This window comes from Ursus americanus, chromosome 21, assembly GCF_024610735.1.
Source record: "Ursus americanus isolate L20-20 chromosome 21, mUrsAme1.1.p, whole genome shotgun sequence".
In the NCBI taxonomy this organism is placed as follows: Eukaryota; Metazoa; Chordata; class Mammalia; order Carnivora; family Ursidae; genus Ursus; species Ursus americanus.
The window spans coordinates 303,885-325,823 of NC_142147.1; the positions used below are offsets into that span (position 1 = coordinate 303,885).

The 21,939-nt window shown below is 52.0% G+C and overlaps 3 protein-coding genes across 9 annotated transcripts in view; 2 read left to right on the top strand and 1 right to left on the bottom strand.

Moving 5' to 3' along the window:
* Positions 1-1,490, top strand: part of FANCA (FA complementation group A) — a 57,966-nt gene extending 56,476 nt beyond the window's left edge. For 2 of the 3 annotated variants that reach the window (XM_045772812.2, XM_045772813.2), the window contains exon 43: positions 1-1,490. In XM_045772812.2, coding sequence (XP_045628768.1) covers positions 1-108 — 108 coding nt within the window. In that variant the 3' untranslated portion in view covers positions 109-1,490. The other variant, XR_006775440.2, reaches the window with a different exon arrangement.
* ZNF276 (zinc finger protein 276) lies at positions 137-17,995 on the bottom strand. 3 transcript variants are annotated; one of them, XM_045772826.2, is made up of 11 exons: positions 17,231-17,774; positions 12,855-13,158; positions 12,457-12,503; positions 11,914-12,360; positions 10,733-10,811; positions 9,432-9,515; positions 3,885-3,995; positions 3,742-3,817; positions 3,306-3,423; positions 809-908; positions 137-733 (listed from the first exon to the last, which is right to left on the bottom strand). In XM_045772826.2, the coding sequence occupies exons 1-11, from the start codon at positions 17,439-17,441 to the stop codon at positions 487-489; spliced, it is 1,824 nt and encodes a 607-aa protein (XP_045628782.1). In that variant the 5' UTR covers positions 17,442-17,774; the 3' UTR covers positions 137-486. The 3 variants fall into 3 exon arrangements, with proteins under 3 accessions (XP_045628782.1, XP_045628783.2, XP_045628781.2); XM_045772827.2 differs by lacking the exon at positions 17,231-17,774 and adding an exon at positions 17,888-17,995 and having other exon boundaries at positions 11,914-12,503; XM_045772825.2 differs by having other exon boundaries at positions 11,914-12,503.
* Positions 17,983-21,939, top strand: part of VPS9D1 (VPS9 domain containing 1) — an 11,958-nt gene continuing 8,001 nt past the window's right edge. For 2 of the 3 annotated variants that reach the window (XM_045772822.2, XM_045772823.2), the window contains exons 1-4: positions 17,983-18,242; positions 19,529-19,604; positions 21,415-21,507; positions 21,608-21,770. In XM_045772822.2, coding sequence (XP_045628778.1) covers positions 18,144-18,242; positions 19,529-19,604; positions 21,415-21,507; positions 21,608-21,770 — 431 coding nt within the window. In that variant the 5' untranslated portion in view covers positions 17,983-18,143. Of the gene's footprint in view, positions 18,243-19,528; positions 19,728-21,414; positions 21,508-21,607; positions 21,771-21,939 lie in introns of those variants that run through there. The other variant, XM_045772824.2, reaches the window with a different exon arrangement.

Consider the following 21,939-nt stretch of genomic DNA (forward strand, 5'->3'; position numbering starts at 1 on the left):
CTGCTGGCCACTAGTGGAGACTGTGACCCGGAAGTGAGTGCCGCCCTCCTGAGCAGACAGCAGGCGGTGCCCGATGCTGACCTCTACCAGGAGCCCCATCTCTTCTGACTGGACCCTGCGCAGTGCACAGCCCAGGTCCTTCGTAAATAATTTATTACAAGCATAACATGGAGCTCTTGCACTAAAAAGTGGATTACAAATCTCCTTGATTGCTTTAGTGGGGAATAGGAATCAATTATTTAAAATCCATCTGGCCCCAAGTCACTCAGTATTTGTAGGAAAATTCTGGTCCCAGAGTGGAGGCTGGAAAGGCTACGTGAGTTGCACATTGAGCCCACCTTCACCATACTGCAATCAGTGCCCTCCTGACACACAGGAGGGAGGGTACAGCATGGGGGCTCCAGGGGAGCGAGCGAGCAAAGCTGTGTCGTCAGGTTGCGTATGAGGAACTACTGAAACTGTCTTAACCCCATTTACCGCCTGAGTTCAGGTGGGCTCGGGCTTCACCGCCTGGCCCTCCACAGTCCCAGGTGGTGGCTCCAGGGGCAGGGCCTTGTCCTGGGTCTGCGTCAGAGGGTGGACCATGGACATGTGCACATTGAGGTTATGGGCCTTCTCAAACCGCCGGCCACACTGGTCACAGGCAAAGTCCAGCTCGGTCTCAGCCTTGTGTTTGGTCATGTGGTACTTGAGGGATGCCCGCTGCCGGCACTGGAAGCCACAGACTTCACACCTGGGGGACAGGGTCAGGTGAGCGAGGGCATGGGCGGCTGAGTGGCCACGAGAAGGTGCCCATCCCCACACTTACTGCAGCGGCTTGGCTCCTGAGTGGCGCATCTGGTGGACGAGAAGGTGCTTCCGCTGCTTGAAGGTCTGTCCGCACTCATCACAGATGTAGTTCCGCACCTCTGTGGACCAGAGATGCAGTGAGCACGGACACCAGAAACGCCCAGCCCTCCCATGGCACATGGGGGCCTAAGGAGTGTTTCCTCACACTCAGGGCCCGAGCAAGGGGCCTGCGCAAACCTCATTTTATTCAGAGATGGAAAATATTTCTAATACAAAACTTAATAGAGCGCTCCAAATTGCTTAGAAATGTCACCTGGCTGGGACTTCATCAACTGTGTAGATTTGGAGCCTGTTTTCTTAAAGAGAAACTTTAGAACTATTTACTTGAGCAAAAGTTTTTAGAGGAAGCTAAATCAATAAAGCTTCATAGATTACTACTGCTCTAGAAATTATCCCCATGTTGGGTCCAAAGTGGGGGAAGGGACTATCCATTTGGCAAATAAATTTCTTACACTCTTGAACAAAAACTCTTAACAGTTCTACTCCTGGACATGTGCCTGGGGTGGTGGCGGCCACAAGCTTCTTCCTCGCTGCCATTTCAGGTCCCACCTGCTCATCTGTAAACACCCACACAGACTGGCTTCTCCCCTACTAGGTACAACGCACCCTTCTAGTTCACAGTCTGTCCTCTTTGGTGTTTTTTAAGAAAACTGCTAATGGTTGTGACCACTGGTGTCTGGACTGAGACACAGCAGGAAGACCAATTGAAGGGGATTCTTTGTGTCAGGAGATGTCCAAGGCGGCTCAGAGCAAAAAACACAGGAAAATGGTTTCACGGTGAAACCAACCCATAAATTTGTTCAATAAAACGGACAAAATCTGGGTTAAAAAAAAGCAAATCGTAACTTTCTATATCAAGTTAACGAAAACAAGCACAGTTACTGTTTAGGGATAAAGAAAGATGTGATCCGCTGATCTCTGGAAGGGGTCATGCCAATCCAGGAGAGCAGCTTTGTGGGGAGAAGCAGCAGCAACATGCGTCAGCGACACGCAGTTCCTGTGTCCCTAACATACGCAGTATGGGTGCTGTGCAAGTTAGAGGGGCATCAAAACTGGGATGGACGCACATGAGCCCGGGGTCGTAATGTGCCTGCAGACAACGGATGGGGAGAGGAAGAGGGCCCTAGGCTCACCTCGTCCCACAAACACTTCGGTAACTATCAATCAATCATCCCAAATGCCCCACAAATTGACCTGAAGACTGGCAGAACCAACTGCACAACTAAAGGGCAGAGAGGAGGAGGGAGCCACCTTTGAAGTGCAAGAGACAGACTAGCTTCCAGAGATGCTCACAGGGAAAAGGAATCCCCACAGCAAGTGGCTTAGAAAGCCAGAGGGGCCAACGGGCTGAGTTTTCCAAGTTCTTGGAACCAGAGGGCTTCTAGCCTGGAGTTCTAAAGGTCAGTCGGCTTGGCTCAGGGAGAGCCCAGAGGGTGCTGTGCTCCTCTTGGAGGGAAGGCAGGCAAACAGCCCGTGGACATAACAAGAGCTCCTGGGGCACACAGGGGTCGGGGTGGGAGGGGGGTCGTGGAGGTTATTTGCTCGTCTCAGAGGGCGTCCCAGAGAGACCCCTCCAGGAACAAAGGAATAGCAGGTGCCCTTTACCTCCCCTGCCCTTCAGCATAAACACAGGTCCACCTCAGAAACCAGCAGAGCACGGACAACAATCCGTTCCTAACTTGCTTACACGAAGCCCTGCCCGCCCCCCACCCCACACCAGTGGAGCCCCCCTTCCCAGTCACCACTGGCCTCAGTCCCAGCATAGCAGTCCCCCTTCCCCCAGAAGACCAGCCCAAATCCCCTGCTCACACCATGTTCCCCAACCCGGGAGTTCTGGAGTCTGTGGCAACGGGTCTCATTTCACAAGCAGACCAGAGCATAGCTGGTTCAAATGCACCGGATTTAGTCCAAACACAGCCCACACCAGGCAGAGAGCGCCTCTACGGATGACTGGCCTGAAGGATAAAGCGGCCAGGACACGACAGCAGAGCACACCCCCACACACTGGAGACACTCCGTGAGGCGCTGGGCCCAGGGGAACAGGGCCCACTACGCTGTAGGGCACGACCCTCAAGAACACACAGACGTAAGCACAGAGACACAAAAGGAGAACCAATGGCAAGAGTAAACCCTCCAGGAGGATGGTGCTTGTGCATGGAGGGTGCTCACTGTCTTCTCTGTGCTTATTTTTTGCAATTTCTACAATGCACATAGGTTACTTCTATAATCCGAAAAGCATATAATAAATGTCATTTTTTTAAGTTATGATTTAAAAAACCCACCACAATAAACTTGCAGAGAGGCACTGGGATTTCTTCACTGTCAGTTCCACACCACTTACGCATGACCCGCAAGGCACCAGGACGCAGCCCTGGGCCTCTTCGAAGGGTGTCCAGCCCTCCTCAGCCACCCGAGGGGACTGCATAGGTGCGAGTGTGGGAGAGCAGGGCACACACCTGTGTGGATGAGCTTCACGTGGCGCTGCAGGTAGCGATCGATCATGAACACCTTGTTGCAGCCAGGGTGGGGGCAGGGCCTCTCCCGGACCTCCTCGTGGTGCTCCTTTATGTGCTTCTGCGGGAGGGACAGCAAGACCCTGAGTACCTTGGCCAGGAGAACTACCCCATATCACACAGTACATGCCTCCCACAGGCCCTCCACGGCACCCTCAAAGGAAGAGACCCAACCATTCCCCACTCCACAAGAAGTGGGTGCTTTTCCCAGGAGTGGAGGGTTCACTTCTTGGCCCAGGGCTGCTCAATTCTCCATTCGCCCAGGCTCACATGAGCCCCTGGGAACAAGTCGACACCCAGCTCTACATAAACATCTGGTCCTCCCGGTCAGCCACACACAGAAGGCAGCCCTTGGCACGGAGGCAACGCCCCTTCTCACCTTCATGCCGTCGGCCCCTCGGTACACGGCCGTGCAGCCCTGGTAAGGGCACTTGTAGATGGTGGGCAGCTCCTCCCTGCAATGCAGAGCACACATGGAGCTGCGGCCCCCGCGGGCAGGGCGGCCCCTCCCCCGGCCCTCACCTCTCACAGCGGAGCTTGTTCTTCCAGCCCGGCTTGGGCCCAGGCTTCTTTCGAATTTTTGGTTCTTCAGACTTCTTGGCTTCTTTGCTTTCACTCTTTTTACCAGAGACCCTGTGAGGAGGAAAAAAAAAAAAAAGATGGGGAGGAGGGGAGATGTAATCCGATTCCATGCTGTTTCTGATCTCCGCTGCATACGTGTTTCGCACTTCATGCTTGTCTCTACTCAGACAGCAGAGGTGGGGTTTTCCTCAGGCTTCCACGGCAACCTGCTTCAGTCTCCATGCTCACCAGCTGGCTTGCAAACTGACCTTAGCGATCAGAGCTAGAACAACTCCTAGGAAAGGCAGAGGCTCTGTACTAACACCTTGGGAAGGCAAGGTGCAGGGACGGGGACCACACGGCTTACAGAGTCGGTTTTCAGGACTGAAACTGCACTCCCTAAACATCAAAACCAAACACTATTTGGAGACATTATGTTAAATGGTGGAGTGGGGAGGCTTTAAGGGTCAGTCCCTCCATCAAAATCACCACTAGGCTAGAAAAGATCAGAATCAACAATTCTGGAGCCTGATGGGAGGTGCATAGCAACCAGGTGGGGGCTCAAAGGGAGACGTGTGTTCTTGGGAGAGAGCTATGTTGCTCCACGAGCTGCCATCCCTGCTCCTTAGTCCTGCTGCTGGGGCCAGGGTGGGCAGTGGGGACTTTTTATTCAGTCTGACAGGTCCCTGAAGGCCCAGTTCAGATGCATCAACCTCCCCCTGTGGGGTCTAGTGAAGATTTAAAGAGACACGGGACACCGGGGTGGTTCAGTTGGTTAAGCGTCTGTCTTCAGCTTAGGTCATGATCAACAGGGTCCTGGATCCAGCCCTGCATCGGGCTCCACACTCAGCGGGGAGTCTGCTGCTCCCTCTCCCTCTGCCCCTCCCCCTGCTCATGCTCTGTCTCTCAAATAAAATCTTTAAAAAAGTATCTAAAGAGAAATATACACTTTCTTTGTTTTCCTTTTCAGATACAGACATTTAAGGAAAACTGTCAAAAACGGAAGGGAACGTCTTAGGGCAGTGTATAAGAAGCCTATACCTAATATCATCCTCGATGGGGAAAGACTGAAAGTTTTACCCTAAGATCAGGAACAAGACAAAGATGCCCATTTTCACCACTGCCATTTAACACAGTGTTAGAAGTTTTAGCCACAGCAATTAGGAAAGAAAAAGAAAAGGGATCTAAATTAGAAAAAAAATTATCCTATGCACAAATTACATGACCTCAGATGTAGAAAACCCTGAAGAATCCAAGACACACAAAAACCATTCAGCAAAGTTGCAGGGTACATGGTTGACACACAAACCAGACCCACCGCTACACACGAACAATGAACAATGCAAAAATATATTGAAAACAATTCATATGCAATAGCATCAAAAAGAATAAAATACTTAAGAATAAAGTTAACTAAGAAGATGAAAGACTTATACACTGAAGACTATAACACACTGCTGAAAAAAATTTAAAAAGACCTAAATAAGTGGGAAACCAACCCATGTTTATGGATTGCAAGATTAATATTAAGATGGCAATACTTCTCCCAAAGCAATCTAAAGATTCAATCCCTATCAAAATCCCAGTGGTGTTTTTGGCAGAAAGAGAAAAAGCAATCATAAGCTTAACATGGAATTTCAAGGGATATTGAAAAGCTAAGTTAGTGTGAACAACGAAGCTGGAGGACTCACACTTCTGATTCCAAAATTTATTATAAAGCCACAATAACCAAAACAGTGTGATACTGGCACAAAAACAGACATACAGACTGACTGAATAGAACTGAGAGACCAAAAATAAACCCCTCACAAGAACAATCAACTGATTTTTTGACAAGGGTGCCAAGACCACTCAATGGGGAAAGGATGGTTTCTTCCACAAATGGTGCTGGGAAAGCTGGATGTCCATCTGCCAGAGATGAATGTGGATCCCTACCTTATTCCATATACAAAAAATAACTCAAGTATCAAAGACCTGAGAGCTAAAACCATCGAACTCTTGGAAGAAAACATGACTCTGGATTTGACAAGTTTCTTGAATATGACATCAAAGGCAAAGCAACACAAGGCACCTGACTGACTCAGTCAGCACAGCATGCGACTCGATCTCAGGGCTGTGAGTCTGAGCCCCACCATGGACACAGATTATTTAAAAAAAAAAAAAAAAAAAGCAAAGCAACACAAGTAAAAACAGGTAAATTGGACTTCAAAATTAAAAATGTGCACCAAAGGAAAAATATCAAGAGAATAAAAAAGATAATCCACTGAATGGGAGAAAATGTACCCCACAACTCAATAGCATAAAGATGAAACAAGTCAATTTAAAAATGGGCAAAAATAAATAAATAAAAAGAAAAAATCATTTAAAACCTGAAAAAAAGGGGCAAAGGACTTAAGTAGACATTTCTCAAAAAATAGAAGCATGTTAAAAGATGCTCCATCATCACTAATCACTAAGGAAATGCAAACCAAAATGACAACGGGTTACTACTTCACACCCAAGAGGACGAATACTTTTTAAAAAGGAAAAGAGGTTTGAATCACTAGATCATACGCCTGAAACTGATACAACACTGTGCTAACCAACTAAAAATTAGAAAAAAGAAAATGGCCACCGTGGAAAGCAGTATGCATGTTCCACCAAAAATTAAAAACATGTACACATGAAACAGACAGAACACCGTATGTTAATTATACAGGAACTACAATTAAAAGCTTAATAAAAAATTAAAAACGGAAATAGAATATAATGCAGTAATTCCACTACTGGGTACTTACCCAAACAAAAAGAAAACACTAACTCAAAAAGATACAGGTCCCCCATGTTTATGGCAGCACTAATTACAAGAGCCAAGACATGGAAGCAACCCAAGGGTTCCAGGATGAATGGATAAAAAAGATGTGGTATGTACGTGACGGAACATTACTCAGTCATAAGAAAGAATGAGATCTTGCCATTTGTGACAACACAGATGGACCTAAGGGGCATTATGCTAAGTAAACTAAGTCAGGGAAAGAAAAATACCCTATATTTTACCTGTATGTGGAATAAAAAACACCACCAACAAAAGCAGAAACAGACCCATAAATAGAGAACTGATGGTTGTGCAGTGGGGGGCGCTCCACTTAAGGAACGAGGGATGAAAGGCAAAGCACAGAGAATATAGTCAATGGCACTAGAACAGAGCTACATGGTGACAGGTATGTGCTGAGTACAGCACAATGCACAGAATTACGGAGTCACTGCGGTCCGTGCCTGACACTAACTTGTATGTCAACTATACTTCACTTTAAAAATAAAATAATGGGGCGCCTGAGAGGCTCAGCCAGTTGTTAAGCATGTGACCCTTGATTTTGACTTAGGTCATGATCTCAGGATTGTGAGATCGAGCCCCCTGAAGAGCTCTGCACTGGGTGTGGAGCCTGCTTAAGATTCTCTCTCCTCTCCTGCTGCAACCCCCCTCAGCGCTCTCTCTCTCTAAAACAAAAACAAAAAACCCACAAAAACAAAGATATGTCAAAAGTAAAAACATGGAAAATTCACGATGTTGACAAGGATTTGGAGACACTGGAACCCTTGTTGATGGGAACATAAAATGGTACAGCTGCTGTGGAAAACACCAAGACGGTCCCTCAACAAGTTAAACACGGAACTACCACCCGGCCCAACAATTCCTTCTGGAGACACCCAAAGAACCGAAACGGGGACTCAAACAGATACTTGTCTTTTTTCTTTTTAAATAGGCTCCACGCTGGGCATGGAGCCCAATGCAGGACTCAAACTCACGACCCTGAGATCAAGACCTAAGCTGAGATCAAGAGTTGGATGCTTAACCAACTGAGCCACTCAGGTGCCCCTCAAACAGATACCTGAGGGCCAGTATTCGTAACATTACTCGTAAGAGCCAAAAGGTAGAAACAACCCAAAATGACAGATGAACGGATCAACAGACTGTGGTCCATCCATACAACAGAATACATTCAGCCACAGAAAGGAACCAAGTTCTGATCCATGCTCCAACACAGATGAATCCAGAAAACATCACGTTAGGGGCGCCTGGGTGGCTCAGTCGTTAAGGGTCCTGCGATCGAGCCCCACATCGGGCTCCGTGCTCCTCTGGGAGCCTGCTTCTTCCTCTCCCACTCCCCCTGCTTGTGTTTCCTCTCTCACTGGCTGTCTCTCTGTCAAATAAATAAATAAAATCTTTAAAAAAAAGAAAACGTCATGTTAAGTGGAAGAACCCTATCAAAATGGACAAATACATCCTTCCACTTCTATGAGGTACCCCGATGTAGCCAGATTAGCGGCTGCCAGAGCCTGGGAGAGGGGGAAAGGGAAGTCATTACTTAATGGGTATATAGTTTCTGCTTGGGATGATGAAAAGTTTAGAAATAATGGTGATGGTTGCACAACACGATGAATGTACTTAATGCCACTGAGCTGACTGCACATTTAAAGATGATAAAATGGGGGCACCTCGGTGGCTCAGTCTCAGCCGAGGATCCAGACAGGTATGTCTGCTAAAACAAAGTCACATGGACCAGGGCTGCTCAGAGGCCCTGTCCTAGGTTTCCAGTTGTGATTCACACTGTAGCACCTAAGGAACCATGTGGCCACAAGGTCTGAGTGTCTCTGTGGGCACAAAGGTGAACCCAGAGGGCAGCCAGCCCACTGCCACCTGGTCCCACCTCCCGCAGAGCCTGGCTTCTGTTTCTCTTTCCATAGCCATGTCAGAACTCAAAGGAAAAAAGGAAGTCAGGTTTGCTCTTTAATCTTTGTGCTGTGTTTTCTTGGCTGATGGTGTCGTGCTGCTGTGTTTCCATTACCCAAGTGGGGCAGCGACGGACTACAGGTATTCTGGGTGTTCCTGGGCACAAGGCTGGGAGCAAAGTGACACAAGGACACATTAGCCTTCCCTGCCAGGACCCTATATCCAAACTGAGATAAAACACAAATCCCTGAAAAAGGAAGGTCGAGACAAGGCCAGAGAAGCAATTCTTCAAGGAAGTGGTGTAGAAATCAGGGCCAGAGGCGAATCGGAGAGCAACCACAGGGCTGAGTCCCTGAGCCTCCAAGGACCTTGCATGGAAGCAGAAAGAAGTGCAGGGTAGAGGTTCCTGCAGGAAATCAGCGGCTGACATGGCAGATACTACCGTGGTATGACTGAGGGCAGGGCTGGCAGAAGGGAAGGAAGGGAGCTCCCAGAATGAGGCTGAGTCACATCCACAGGTCCTGCCACTCTCACATGACATGGAGACCAGGTCCCAGCACTGAACTAGGAAAGGCCTCCAGCACACTCAGAAGCCATAGCGCACTGGGCTAGGGCGGTCAGGCCAAAGAGCAGCAGGAAACATGTGCTGAGCAAGGACAGACTGGGAAGTAGGAGCCTTCATTCCCTGTCCCCACTAATCCCACCTGGTGACCCTACCAGGCAGACGCACGTTTCCAGGTTACCCAGTGACGCCATTCCCAGACCCCAGGGGTGTGCAACAAGACTGCCCCCCTTACTTTTTTTCTGGGTAAGGCTCAAAGGATTCGTCCGAGGACTGGGTATTCTGCTTCTTGTCATTTTCATCTTCACTCAGGATGTCCCTAGGGAAGACGAGAGAACCTTTAGCAAAGGCCTGTGGTGAGTGACAGATCCAATGACACTTCCTGTCTAAAAACACCATCAAATCTCCATACTCCATGTTTTAACTCTTCTAAAAAGGTCTTAGAAACCTAAAATTCCCAAATCTCTGAACTCATCTCCTAACGGAAAGGACAGGCCAGCAAACTGACGATCCCCCAGAAGCCACACTCCCCTCACACCAGGACCATGAACTTGGAAAGAACCTCTCTATGGGGCCCCAGGTAGTACATGAAGACCTCAAGGAGGTAGGCTTCTCAGGAAGTGGACTTTCAGACTGAGTCACTCATTTCCCATAACTGAGCACCTATCCAGCTGACTGGTCAGCTGTTGGCCATTGCAAAGGTCACAAAGGTCAGGAAAAGATCTGTGTATCTGTAAACTTTACCCTAAAGCATGAATTCAGTCTCTACGGGGCAGACGACAGAGACAGGCTGGTACACCATGGCCTTCCCGTGCAGGCTGCCACCGTCTAGACAAGAAAGACTCAAGGCTGGCTGGTGGCCTATAGGACAGCCTGCGACTGCTTCTGGTCCTGGAGGTGTTTTCAGCACACCTACGTGGGTCCTTCCAGCACCTCAGTCATTTTTCATTGACACCCCACTGGAGCTGAGCCAAAAATCATACTGTCCTCCTACTTGTTTGGATGAGGGCACATGTGCATTCCAGCCACAGCTTATGGGGAAAAGGTATGAAGGCCAGCTGGCGTGTGGCTGCCACCATGAGTGGTTCTCAGCTGACAAGGAGGAAGTGGCCCCAGGAGCACACAGTCCCTGATAGTGCCCTTTCTGGGGCGGTTTGTCCTCCTGCGCAGAATCTCCACCCCAAGTCACAATCATGTTGACAAATGGCCAGAGACTGACTTCCTCTGTTTCAGTAACATCTGCGGCTGGCACAAAACCACAGCCTTGAAGGAGACAAGCCAGCAACAGCAAAGAAGCGACCACAGGACTCTAATTTCCACACCACCCTGGCTGTGCTCCCCGTGCAGATGCCTCAGGTCTGGGGGGGCCCTCTGGATCAGGAACAAGAAGCCTGGAAGCACCCTCGGCCACTCGTCTCCTTCCCACCAAGAGAAGGAGAGGGTCCTGGCCAGCACACAGGCGGGGAGCACACAGGTTGGCGGAGTTTGATTTTCCAAGAAGGAATTTTAGGCTATTTAAACCCACTCTTCTCTCACCCCTCAGAAAGGTCACTGAACTCGTCTTTTACCCGATCATCCGAGGTTGAAGATGGAACCTGCTTCTCACCCAACCGCCCTGAGAAACAAAGAACAAGGCTCCTGTTACCAACACGGAGCGCAGGCAGTGCTCCCCAGCAGGGAGGCGTGCACCTGTCTCACATCGGAGCCCTCCTTGCGGGGAGCCTGGGGTCCTCCAACCTTAAGTCCCACCCACCTCCCAGTCCCATCCCCCAGAAGGTCCCTGCATAGCCAGACCGGCCACCCCCATTTCTAGCACAGGCGTGGGCAGCCCCAGACATCAGAAACCCTAGCCGACAGTCCACATCAGCAAGCCCAGCCCTTGCTAGAGGTTCAGATCCAGTCGTTTAGGGCTGGGACGACTCGCACTTTGTGGATGTTCCAGGACGTTTAAAAAATCACTGTTATCAAAGTACTGCATGAGCAAAATTTAAAAAGCCAAGCAGTTCTAGGAACGCTCTAACACAAGTCCCTTCTCGCCTCCCAGCATTTGTGCGCCTCTACCTCTCTGAACCAGCCGGGCAGCCACACTTTTTAAAAAGTGCCACTGAGAGCTCAAACACAAGGGCAGCCGAGTGCTGCGCATAGACAGGTGCACAGACGCTAAAAGAAGCAGGGGGGAAGCCAACCCAGCCGCCCTAACACAAAGTCCATTAACACTGACACCCCAACCACAGCACTGTGGGATCAGGTCCCAAACAAGGGCTCTGTGTTTCCTCTTGGTCAGTTGGCAAAGGAGCCTATCTACATGAGTCCCGCTGGGATGTCACCGGGATGCTGGCTGAGACCCAGGGAATGACCGGCAGCTGGCCCAAAACCACCTCGGAGGCAGCACCTGCCCTCTTCCCCACGTCCCACAACAAAGACCCCATTCTTCTGCCTCCCTCAGCCCCCTAGCCCCAAGCAGGCTTAGCAAGGAAGACCGGATGGCAAACAAGCATGCCTTTACAGAAACTGCTAGAATAGGGTCCTCAACCCCTCCCTGCTGTCAGATACCCAGGAAGAGATGCTAAGGCTGGCTCCTCATCATTTCTCCCAGAACCTCTGCACACAACACCAGGACCACTGCCCACAATGATGCAGACATTCACTTCCTGCTGAGGGACCTGCCTGGCTCAAGACTAGGAATCTTGGTCTAACAGCCCAGAGGAGCCTCCTACCTGGGGCCCCACTTGAGGGGAAGCTTGGCTGAGGTGGGGGGCCCAACCCAGGCCCTACAGGGTTGACATCTGCAGGAGGCTGGGCCATGTCCATGCTGGGCAGTGTCTCGGTCTCAGCTGGAGCTGTGGTTGCTTTGCCCTGGGAGCTCTGAGGGGCAGCCCCAGTGGGGTTGGACCCCCGATGCTGTGTGAGCCACGGGGCCATCTCCTTGTCCCATGTCCACTTGACTGCCAATGCACTGTCCAGCAAGAGGGCCCCGCAGCTGGAGTCGGCGTCCATGGTATAGTCGTGGCCCTGGTCACAGCCCCACACGGCTTGGATAACACCACAGTACTCGGAGGACAGTGTCCTCTGGAGGTTAGGCAGGGCCCCACAGCTGGTTGCGTGTCCATGCACCCATGCCACCAAGTCACGTAGGCCCTGGGGGCTCGAAGTGATCAGGTCCACTGAGGAAAGGCACAGAAACACCATACCCACGGTGCCAGTCAGCACCCAGCCCACCTCGAGCCTACCCACGCACCACACACCAGGGGCACACTCACCCAGACACGCTCCCTCCTCTGCCCCTGGTGGGGGTTGGGCACCAACCCTGCAAAGGATCAGCATGGCCATGAGTGGGGCTAGCAGTGAACAAGATGCAGGCTCACCAGATCGCTTTCATAGGCCGCCTCTCCCATATGCAGTCTGAAACTTCTCTTCCAAGGGCTGTCTCCTGTCTCCTTACACTCAGAACCTTTCGTGGCCCTCACCTCCCCCAAGCATGTCTGTCCATATCCCTCACACCAGTCACACTGGTGCTCACACATGTCTGCTGCTCTAGGCATGATGCATCTCCCACTGCAGAGGCTCCCCCCAGCACTCCCTGTACCTAGAACAGCCCCAGCATGCAGGGTGCTTGGCCCCTGAATGCCCACCAAATGAATGAAGGAGGAACACCTACTTTGTGCAAGTCTTCCGGTGACCAGTCGGGGAGACATTGACTCTCTGCAGGAAGGACTTGAGGAGGCCATGGCACTGGTAGAACTGGGTGTGGCAGTTCTTGCAGACAAACTGAGACAGAGCTGGGTCCTGGTGGACAGCCACCCCCAGCAGATGCTGGAAGTCCCTGATGAAAACTCGCTCCCCTGGGGGTGGTCTGTCTGAGCTCTGCCCAGGTGCCCTGCTAGAAATGCTGCGGAGACTCCGTGAGGAGAACTTCCCATGGCAGAGGCGACAGTGCCCCATGGCAAGAGCCCGGCCTGTTCCTGAGCAAGCACAGGAGACATTAAGTGAGCTGGTGAGGCTGCTCGCCACACAGGGCATGGAAGACACAAGCTCCTAGGAAGCAAGCAACATGGCCCCAGGGGAGATGAGGCCCATGCTCTGCTGTCCTCCCAGCTCACTGAGCAGAGAAGAACCCCCCTCCCCCCGTGGAGCTTCCCCATATATACTCCTTAAACACAAGCCCACGCCTGGGCCAAAGGCAGGGCTCTGACTCTGGGCTCCCAGCTAAACATAAAACCTTTTGGGAGCTGTGCTCAATGGAGGGCCTTATGGTCCAGAAAACCTTTCAGAGAATCCTAAGTGCTTCTACAACAAGGCCAGAATTACCCTGATAACAAAACCAGAGGACACCACAAGAAAAGAAAATTACAGGCCAAATTCCCTGGCAAACACAGCTGCCAAAACCCTCACCAAATCATTAGCAAACCAAATTCAACAATACACTAAGAAGCTCGTACACCATGATCCAGTGGGATTTATTCCAGGGGTGCAAGGATGGTCCAACACCCACAAACCAATCAATGTGATACATGTTAACAAAGGGTGCAAATCATACGAGCATCGCGATAGATGCAGCAAGTTTCTGACAAAATTCAATGCCCATCACGATAAAAACCGAACAAAGTAGGTATAGAGGAAATGTACCTTAACATAACGAAGATCACAGAAAACAAGCCCATAGCTAACATACACACAAGTGACAAGCAGAAAGCTTTCCTCTCAGGTTAGGAACAAGGTAAGGATGCCCACTCTCATCACTTTTCTTCAACATAGTACCGAAAGTCCTAGCCAGAGCAATGAGGCAAGAAAAATAAGAAATATCCAAACAGGAAAATAAGAAGTAAAAAACTGTCTCTGTTTGCAGATAATACGGTATTATATATGGAAAACACTAAAGACTCCATCAAAAGACTCTAAAAATGCTAAGAATGAAAATCTGGAAAAGTTGCAGGACACAAAATAAATAATAAACTATCAGAAAAAGAAATTAAGAAACCAATCCCACTTACAAATGCATCAAAAAGAATAAAATGCCTATGAATAAATTTAACAAAGAGGTGAAAAACCTATATGCTGAAAACTATAAAACACCGATGAAAGAAACTGAAGACTCAAACAAATATTCTGCGCTTGGGGACCAGAGTACCGTCGACACGTTCGTGCTGCCCAAAGCCATCTACAGAGTCAGTGCAATCCTGATCAAAATTCCAGTGGCATTTTGCACAAAAATAGAACAATCTTAAAATTTATATGGAACCACAAAAGACCCAAAATAGCCAAAGCAATCTTGAGAAAGAACAAAGCCAGAAATATCATACTTCTTGATTTCAAACTATATTACAAAATTACAGTAACCAAATATGTATACTATAGTAATGACATAAAAATAGAAAGGCTGATGCAACAGAAGAGAGAGCCCAGATATGAACCCATGCATATGTGTGGTCAATTAATTTACAACAAAGGAGGCAAGAATATACAATAGGGAAATGACAGTCCCTTCAATAAATGGGTCTTGGAAAACTGGACAGCCACATGCAAAAGAATGAAACTAGGCCCTCACCTAAATCATAAACAAAAATAAACTCAAAATGGATTAAAGATCTAAATGTGAGACCTAAAACCATAAAACTCCTAGAAGAAAACACCGGCAGTAAATTCCTTCTCCTCAGTCTTGGTGATGATTTTTTGGATTCAACACTGAAAACAAAGGCAACAAAAGCAAAAAATAAACAAGTAGGACTACATCAAACTAAAATGCTTTTGTACTGCAAAAAAAACCCCTACTGATGAAACGAAAAGGCGACCTACTGAATTTGGGAAAATATTTGCCAATCATATACCTGATAAAGGATTAATGTCTAAAATATGTAAAGAACTAATACCACTCAAACGCAAAAACACAATCCAATTAAAAAACAGGCAGCCAAGGGGCACCTGGGTGGCTTAGTCGTTAAGCGTCTGCCTTCGGCTCAGGGCGTGATCCCAGGGTCCTGGGATTGAGCCCCATATCGGGCTCCCTGCTCCGCTGGGAAGCCTGCTTCTTCTTCTCCCACTCCCCCTGCTTGTGTTCCTTCTCTCGCTGGCTGTCTCTCTGTCAAATAAATAAATAAAATCTTTAAAACAAAACAAAACAAAACAAAAACAGGCAGCCGGGGAGCCGGGTGGCTCAGTCAGTTAAGTGTCTGACTTGACTTTGGCTCAGGTCATGATCTCAACGTTGTGGGATCAAGTCGAGCACCGGGATCCCTACTCAGCGGGGAGTCTGCTTGTCTCCCTGTCCCTCTGCTCGCTCTCTGTCCCTCTCTCAAATAAATATATCTTAAAAAAAAAAAAAAGCAGATCTAAACAGCTGTTTTTCAAGAGAAGACATACATACAGATGGCTAACAAGTGTACAAGTGCCCCACATCACTCATTATCAGGGAAATGCAAATCAAAACCACAAAGAGCTATCGCCTCACGCCTGTCAGGATGACTATTATCAAAAAGACAAGAAATAACGAGTGTTATGAGGATGTGGAGAAAAGGGAACCCTTGGGCACTGTTGGTGGGAATGTAAATTGGTACACCTTCCACGAAGGTTCCTCAAAATACTAAAAATAAAACTACCAAGGGTGCCTGGGTGGTGCGGCAGGTTGAGAGTCTGACTCTTGGTTTTGGCTCAGGTTCATGATCTTGGGGTCACGGATATGGAGCCCAGTGTCGGGCTCCCTGCTCAGCTGGGAGTCAGCTTCTCTCTGTGCCTTTGCCTTTGCCTTTGCCTCTGCCCCTCCCCCTGTTTGAGTTCTCTCTTTCTTGCAAGCGCATGTGCGCTCTCTTTCAAATCAATCATTTAAAAAATAAAAACAAAACTACCATTTGACCCAACAATTCAACTTCTGGGCATTTATTCAAAGGAAATGAAAACACTAACTCAAAAACATACATACACTCCCATTTTCATTGCAGCATTACAAGAGTCAACGTGTGGAAACAACCTATTAATTAATGCACTGATTAATGCACAAAAAAAGTGAAGTGGGGGTGCACACGTGCGCTCTCTCGCGCGCGCACACACAAACACACAGACACAATGGAGTATTATTCAGCCATAAAAAGGACATCCTGCCATCTATGACACCACAGACGGACCTTGATAATATTATGCTAAATGAAATAAGTCAGAGATGTATAATATTACATGTGTAATATAAAAAAAGGAAAAAAAACACCACCACCACCACCAACAACAACCCAGAACCTCAGAGAGAGAAGACTGGCGGTGGCCAGAAGGGGACGGCAGGGAAGAGTGGGATGGAGAGGATGGTCAAAGGCACAAATTTCCGGTGATAAGCTAAGTCCTGGTGATGTATGCTGTACAGCATGGTGACTACAATTAGTGTAAAGTGCTTACAAGTTCTCAACCAAGAAAAAAATCCGCCACCGTGTGATGACAGATGGGACCTAGACTCAATGTGGCGATTCCCGCACAACAGATGTCAAATAGCCAGTCGTCAGTACGTTGCACACCCCAAACGAACACAGGATCACACGCTAACTACAGAGAAAATTTTTAAGTAAACACATGGCTTCGCAGCTACGGAACTTCATCCTCCTCACACCGTGCTCCAAGACCAGCCGTGGAGACGCCTCCGGTCGGCGTCGCGTAGACGCTGACCCTCCCTCTCTGCCTCCAGGGGGGCAGCCAGGTCCCCAGCGGGCACAGTACCACCCCCCGGAGGCCACGGGCACGCGCACCCAGGGAGCACCAGCCAGGCGCGGGCCCCCCGCCCGGAACCCACTGGGTTCTGTTCTCACCAAGACCCAACGCAAAACCAGCGAGTCAGGTGCGGCCGCTGCCCCTCCAGCCGAGACCCCTCCGGCCGCAGCCCCTCCAGCCGAGACCCCTTCCGGACGCTGCCCCTCCAGCTGAAGCCCCTTCAGTCCTAATGACTTAACGATGGCCCGTGGGCACCAGCGGGTCAGCCGCCTTGCCAAACAGCACCCCGAGCGGGCCGCCCTCGGCCCTCGCCCGCCCCACCCCCGCCCCCGGCGCCCCGGCCGGACCCACCTGCCTCGTCGGCGCCGTCCTCGCCCGGGTCCCCGCGGGCCCGCGCCAGGCCCCAGCCCAGCCGCGCCGCCACCAAGGCCGCGGCCTCGTCCACGCTCGGCCCGCTGCGGGCCGGACGGCCTCGGGTCCGGCCGCTGCCGCCGCCGCCGGAGCCCCCGCGCGGCCCCGTCGCCCCAGGCGACAGGAAGCGACCGAGCCGGTCCCGCTTCATGGCGGCGGCCGCAGTTACAGCCCGGCCCCGGCGCTCGGGCCCACTCGGCCCCGCTCGGCTCCACTCGGCCCTATTCGACCCGGCTCGGCTCCGCTCGGCCCTATTCGACCCGGCTCGGCTTCGCTCGGCTCCGCTAGGCTGCGCTCGGCCCTACGGTGTACGCTGGGCCCGGCCTCTGGGCCCGGTTCCGTCCTGCTTGGCCCAGAGCCTCGCGCGTCCGCTCCGCTGGACGGTGCGCGTCCGTTTCCGCTCGACGCCGCCGCTGGGCCCCGTTCAGCTCCCTGGAAGCGGGGCGGGGCGGAGCAAGGAGGGGCGGGCGGGGCGATGACGGAGGGGCGGGCCGGCGAAGGGAAAGACCAGGAGAGGGGGCAGGGGCGGCACGGCCAACGGCCCAGGCGCTTGGCATGTCACAGACGTCGAGAGCGGGTGCCGACTGGTACACTTACGCGCTCGCAGCTACTGCGTGAAGCTACGTGACGGCACCGCCGCCCCTCCAGCCTCGGGAGCTCAGCGCAAGGAGCGGCGGGGCCGGGGCCACCGGAAGTGCAGCCGCGCCGGCCCCGCCCCTTCCGGCGGTCCCCGTCTCGGGCGGCGCCAGCTCCCGCGCAGGCTGCGTTCCGGTCTCCGGGCCGCCTGTCCCGCCCTCGGCCGCCGGCGCCGCCGCTGCCGCCGCCGTAGCCACGGCCTCCCCAGCCCGGCGCCATGGCCGCTGCGGCCGGGGACGGCGCGGTGAAGCCGCTGCAGTGCGCCATGAAGCTGGCCAACGGCGCCATCGAACTGGACACCGGCAACCGGCCCCGGGTGAGGCGACACAAAGCGAGGCGGGGGCGGGGGCCGCGGGGGCCCCAGGCGCCCCCAGTGCGGCAGCCTGCCGGGGACCGGGGGGCGGGGGCGCCGTCCCGGACTCCTCCGGCGGCTCCGGGGGTGCGGGGCGCGGGCGTCGGCTGCGACCTTGGACAGCTCCCAGCGCTCTCCGGGCCTGTTTTCCGTCTGCGAAGACGGGAATTAGAACCGGGTTTATCTGTAAGGGATTCGGGAAGCAGCCCTCCAAAATCTAGTTGGCCAGCAATTCCCTTTGTGGTGCGTGTTTTTCTGGGAAGACACTGTAGCTTTAGTCGGATTCCCCAAAGGGGCAGAATCCCGAAGGGTTAACTGAGGCGCATTGGTGAAGCGTCTTTCCAGCCGCGCCGGTGGGGAAGGCAATGCGGGCAGGGTAGCGTGGCTTGTGACGAGAGTGGGTGTCAATCCAGAGGGTGGCGGCCGGCTGGAAAAGCAGGCTGAGCCACCGCGGACTACCCACGGACAGGAGGGGCCGCCTATGCCCCGTTAAAGCATCCTGCTTCCTCCGTGTGCTGCTTTCCCAAGTCAGGTTTCTAGGACCGCAGGTGCCCCCACAGGCCAGAAATCCTTTCTGGAATCCATTTTATCCTTACCTCGGAGCTGTAGACCTCAAGAAGGTTAATTTGAGACCCGAGATGCCACAAGATGTCATGCGGTAGTTCCAAGTGCCTTGTGCTCTGACTCGGAACCCTGAAGACGGTCAGACCCTGGAAAGCGGCAATATTCTGGTGTTGGAGATTGCGGCGTGCTCAGGGGGTTCAGGAGAGGGATTTCCCAGAACCCAAGCCAGAAAGTGATTCTGAGATTTGCAACATCAGTCCCTCAGTAACCTCCCAGGAAAGTTGTTTCTTTTTTAAGCCATTGACTAAAGAGCCCCTGAGTTGCCCAGGAAGGAAACTTGTTGCAGAGTAAACTGGGACAGCGACTGTGAGGGCTTCTTTTCCTGGCGCTCTGAAGGAGAATCTCAGTTCTTCCTGTGCTGGGGACAGGCAGTGAGCGGGGGGAACGGGTGTCCAGCTGGGCACTGTTTCCCTTCAAGGCAAGAGAAGAGGGTTACTATCTGTGCAGGACGTTACTGAGCACCTGGAGGGACTACCAGCTAACTACCTCAGGCTCCACGTCTCAGGTGACATTCAGGAGATGAGCAAGCACCGTGTCTATGTCTCCCACAAGAGCACGAGGCAGGCATGGTGGAAGTGTTTGCCCCTCCTGGCCTGACCCCTGCCATTTCTCTTCCCGGCGCACAGGAGGCGTATGCAGAATACCTGAGGAGCGTCCACTACATCTCCCAGGTGCTGCTGGAAGAAGTGGAAACCACCAAAGGTACCGCTCTCAGCTTCACCACTCTTCCTGTGCCGAACAAATGACGGACAACTTAGCCTTGGTGGCTCTCAGGCCTGGGGCGTCCTGTGTCCTACCCATTGGTTGTTAGCAGAAGGTGGATGGGTGAGCACTCAGCATGAGCTGTCGTAGTGTGATGTGGGAGCAGGAAGGGATGGGTGCTGTCAGGGGATGGAAAGGGGATGGGGCATAACCAGAGACGGGACATTGAAAACCAGCCCAGGAAGGAGTGAGCTGCAGAAAGGTCAGGGACTGGGGGCAACACTCCCAGCAGAGAGATGTGCAAAGGCCCTGAGATGATAGTGGATGCGGGCTACAGGAGAGTGTAGGTGCAACTGGGGCAGTCATGGCCTTGGGTGGAACTGGGGTCGTTCTGTTGTAAGGGGAAGGTTGTAGAGGCTTTGTGGGAGGGAGGCCAGCATGGAAGCAGAGCCTCCAGGAGGCTCCCGCAGTGAGGACAGCCGTGATAGGACCACTTGGAGATGGAAGGAGTGAAGGGCTTGGGGATGTTCTTTAAAGGTGGACCTCACAGATTTGCTGGAGGGGGTGGTGAGCCACTGTTTGGTGGGGCAGGGGGGTAACAATGAACTTCTGGGGGAAACAGTAAGATGCAGAGGGGTGGTCCAGGGTGGCAGGAGCAGACTCGTGTGGGAAGAACAGAAAGCTCCATTATGAGTATGTTGGGCTTGAGGTGCTGAGTGCCCTGCTGGGTGTGGGACCACACTGGTTGGGGAGAGGTGGCAGTCACCAGAATCAGAGCTGCCCCAGAGAGGCTGAGCTTAGCAGAGCTCTGGGCACTCCAAGATTGAGGGCTGGGAGGAGGGCACAGCAGTATACCTGGGGCGGGGGGTGTTCTAGAAGAGAGAGATGCTAAGAGGTCGAGGAGCCCTCAAGAGAAGGGCTCGACATGAGAGTATAAGCGAGGGGAGTTTCAGTGGGAGTCAGAGGGCTAAAATAGGATGCAGTGAGAGGCCGGCTGTAATGGGAGCAGTAGGTGGGTCAGAAACTACGGCTGGTGGGGTCCGGGAAAGAATGTTGAGTGGCGGCTTGTATCTGCTGATGGGAGTGATCCCCAGAGGAGGGAATGCAGAACAGAAGGCCCGGGGATGTGCCAGGGGTGGGGTCAAGCACAGCCAGAGGGCAGGAAATAGGTGGTAGAGTTGTCTCTGTGAAATGGTCCGTGGTCACTACAAGGCCCACGTTGAGGAGGGGCTGTAAGTACAAGGAAAGTGCTTGCTGAGAAAAGGCCTGGTTAGGGAGGAAGGGGTGGGGGGAGATCCGATGGTCCAGCCAGGATGACAGCACAGTCAGATGCTGGGCTGGCCAAGCTCAGAGCCCACACAGCATCAAGAAGTAAACGCCCAGCAGATGATCAGAAATGAGGAGGAGGGGTGCCTGGGTGGCGCAGTCGTTGAGCGTCTGCCTTCAGCTCAGGGCGTGATCCCGGCGTTCCGCGATCGAGTCCCACATCAGGCTCCTGGGCTAGGAGCCTGCTTCTTCCTCTCCCACTCCCCCTGCTTGTGTTCCCTCTCTCGCTGGCTGTCTCTCTGTCACATAAATAAATAAAAACTCTTTCAAAAAAAAGAAAGAAATGAGGAGGAGATGAGGTGACCTAGAGGTCAGAGGTGAGGAGGGGCCGGGGTGACCCAGGAGGAAGAGATGAGGAGGGGGATGGGCTTGCAGAGGGATCAGAGATGAGGAGAGGATGGGCTTGTCCTTGTTTTTATCTCAGCAAGAATCTGTCTAGCGATAAAGGCGATGGTGACCAGCTTCCTTGTCTCTTGATCCCCAGAAGGTGGAGACACTGTGGCCCCGGACACCTCAAAGATGCTGAAACTGGCTGAGCAGTGTCTGGAGAGGGCCCAGTCGACAGCTGCCAAGCTCGGTGGGTCTCCAGCAGATTTCCCTAGGGCATTCCCCCACAAGTCTGCATCTCTGTGGAACATTGGACTCCATGGTACCCCTTGCTTATGTACGTCTTGCAGGGAAAACACACCTGAAGCCAGCCATGCCCACAGCTGCTCCTGGCCCCTCCTCTACCAGCCGACATCGCCGGGTATACTCGGATGAAGGGGGGAAACTATCTCCGTTCCTGCCGCCTGAGATCTTCCAGAAGCTTCAGGTGGTAGAGTCACAGAGTTCTAAGAAGTAAGAGGGGGCACAAGGGAAGGTGGGCTGAGCCTGGGTTCGAAGTACAGGCAAAGTGAGCTCACCACAATGGTTTTAGTTAAAATGGGTCCGAGTATGGAAACAGACTTGTGGCTTGACAAAAACAGATGCAGATCGCTTCTGGACAGAAGCACGTGCACGAATGACA

What these genes read in the sequence shown, in the direction of transcription:
- ZNF276 (XM_045772825.2), bottom strand. Translation starts at nt 17,441, where the DNA reads ATGAAGCGGGACCGGCTCGGTCGCTTCCTGTCGCCTGGGGCGACGGGG. An exon ending in GGACGGCGCCGACGAGGCAG is followed by an intron (nt 13,159 to 17,230) that starts GTGGGTCCGGCC and finishes GTGCTTGCTCAG; the next exon opens with GAACAGGCCGGGCTCTTGCC. An exon ending in GAGGGGCCGACGGCATGAAG is followed by an intron (nt 3,424 to 3,741) that starts GTGAGAAGGGGC and finishes TCCCTCCCGCAG; the next exon opens with AAGCACATAAAGGAGCACCA.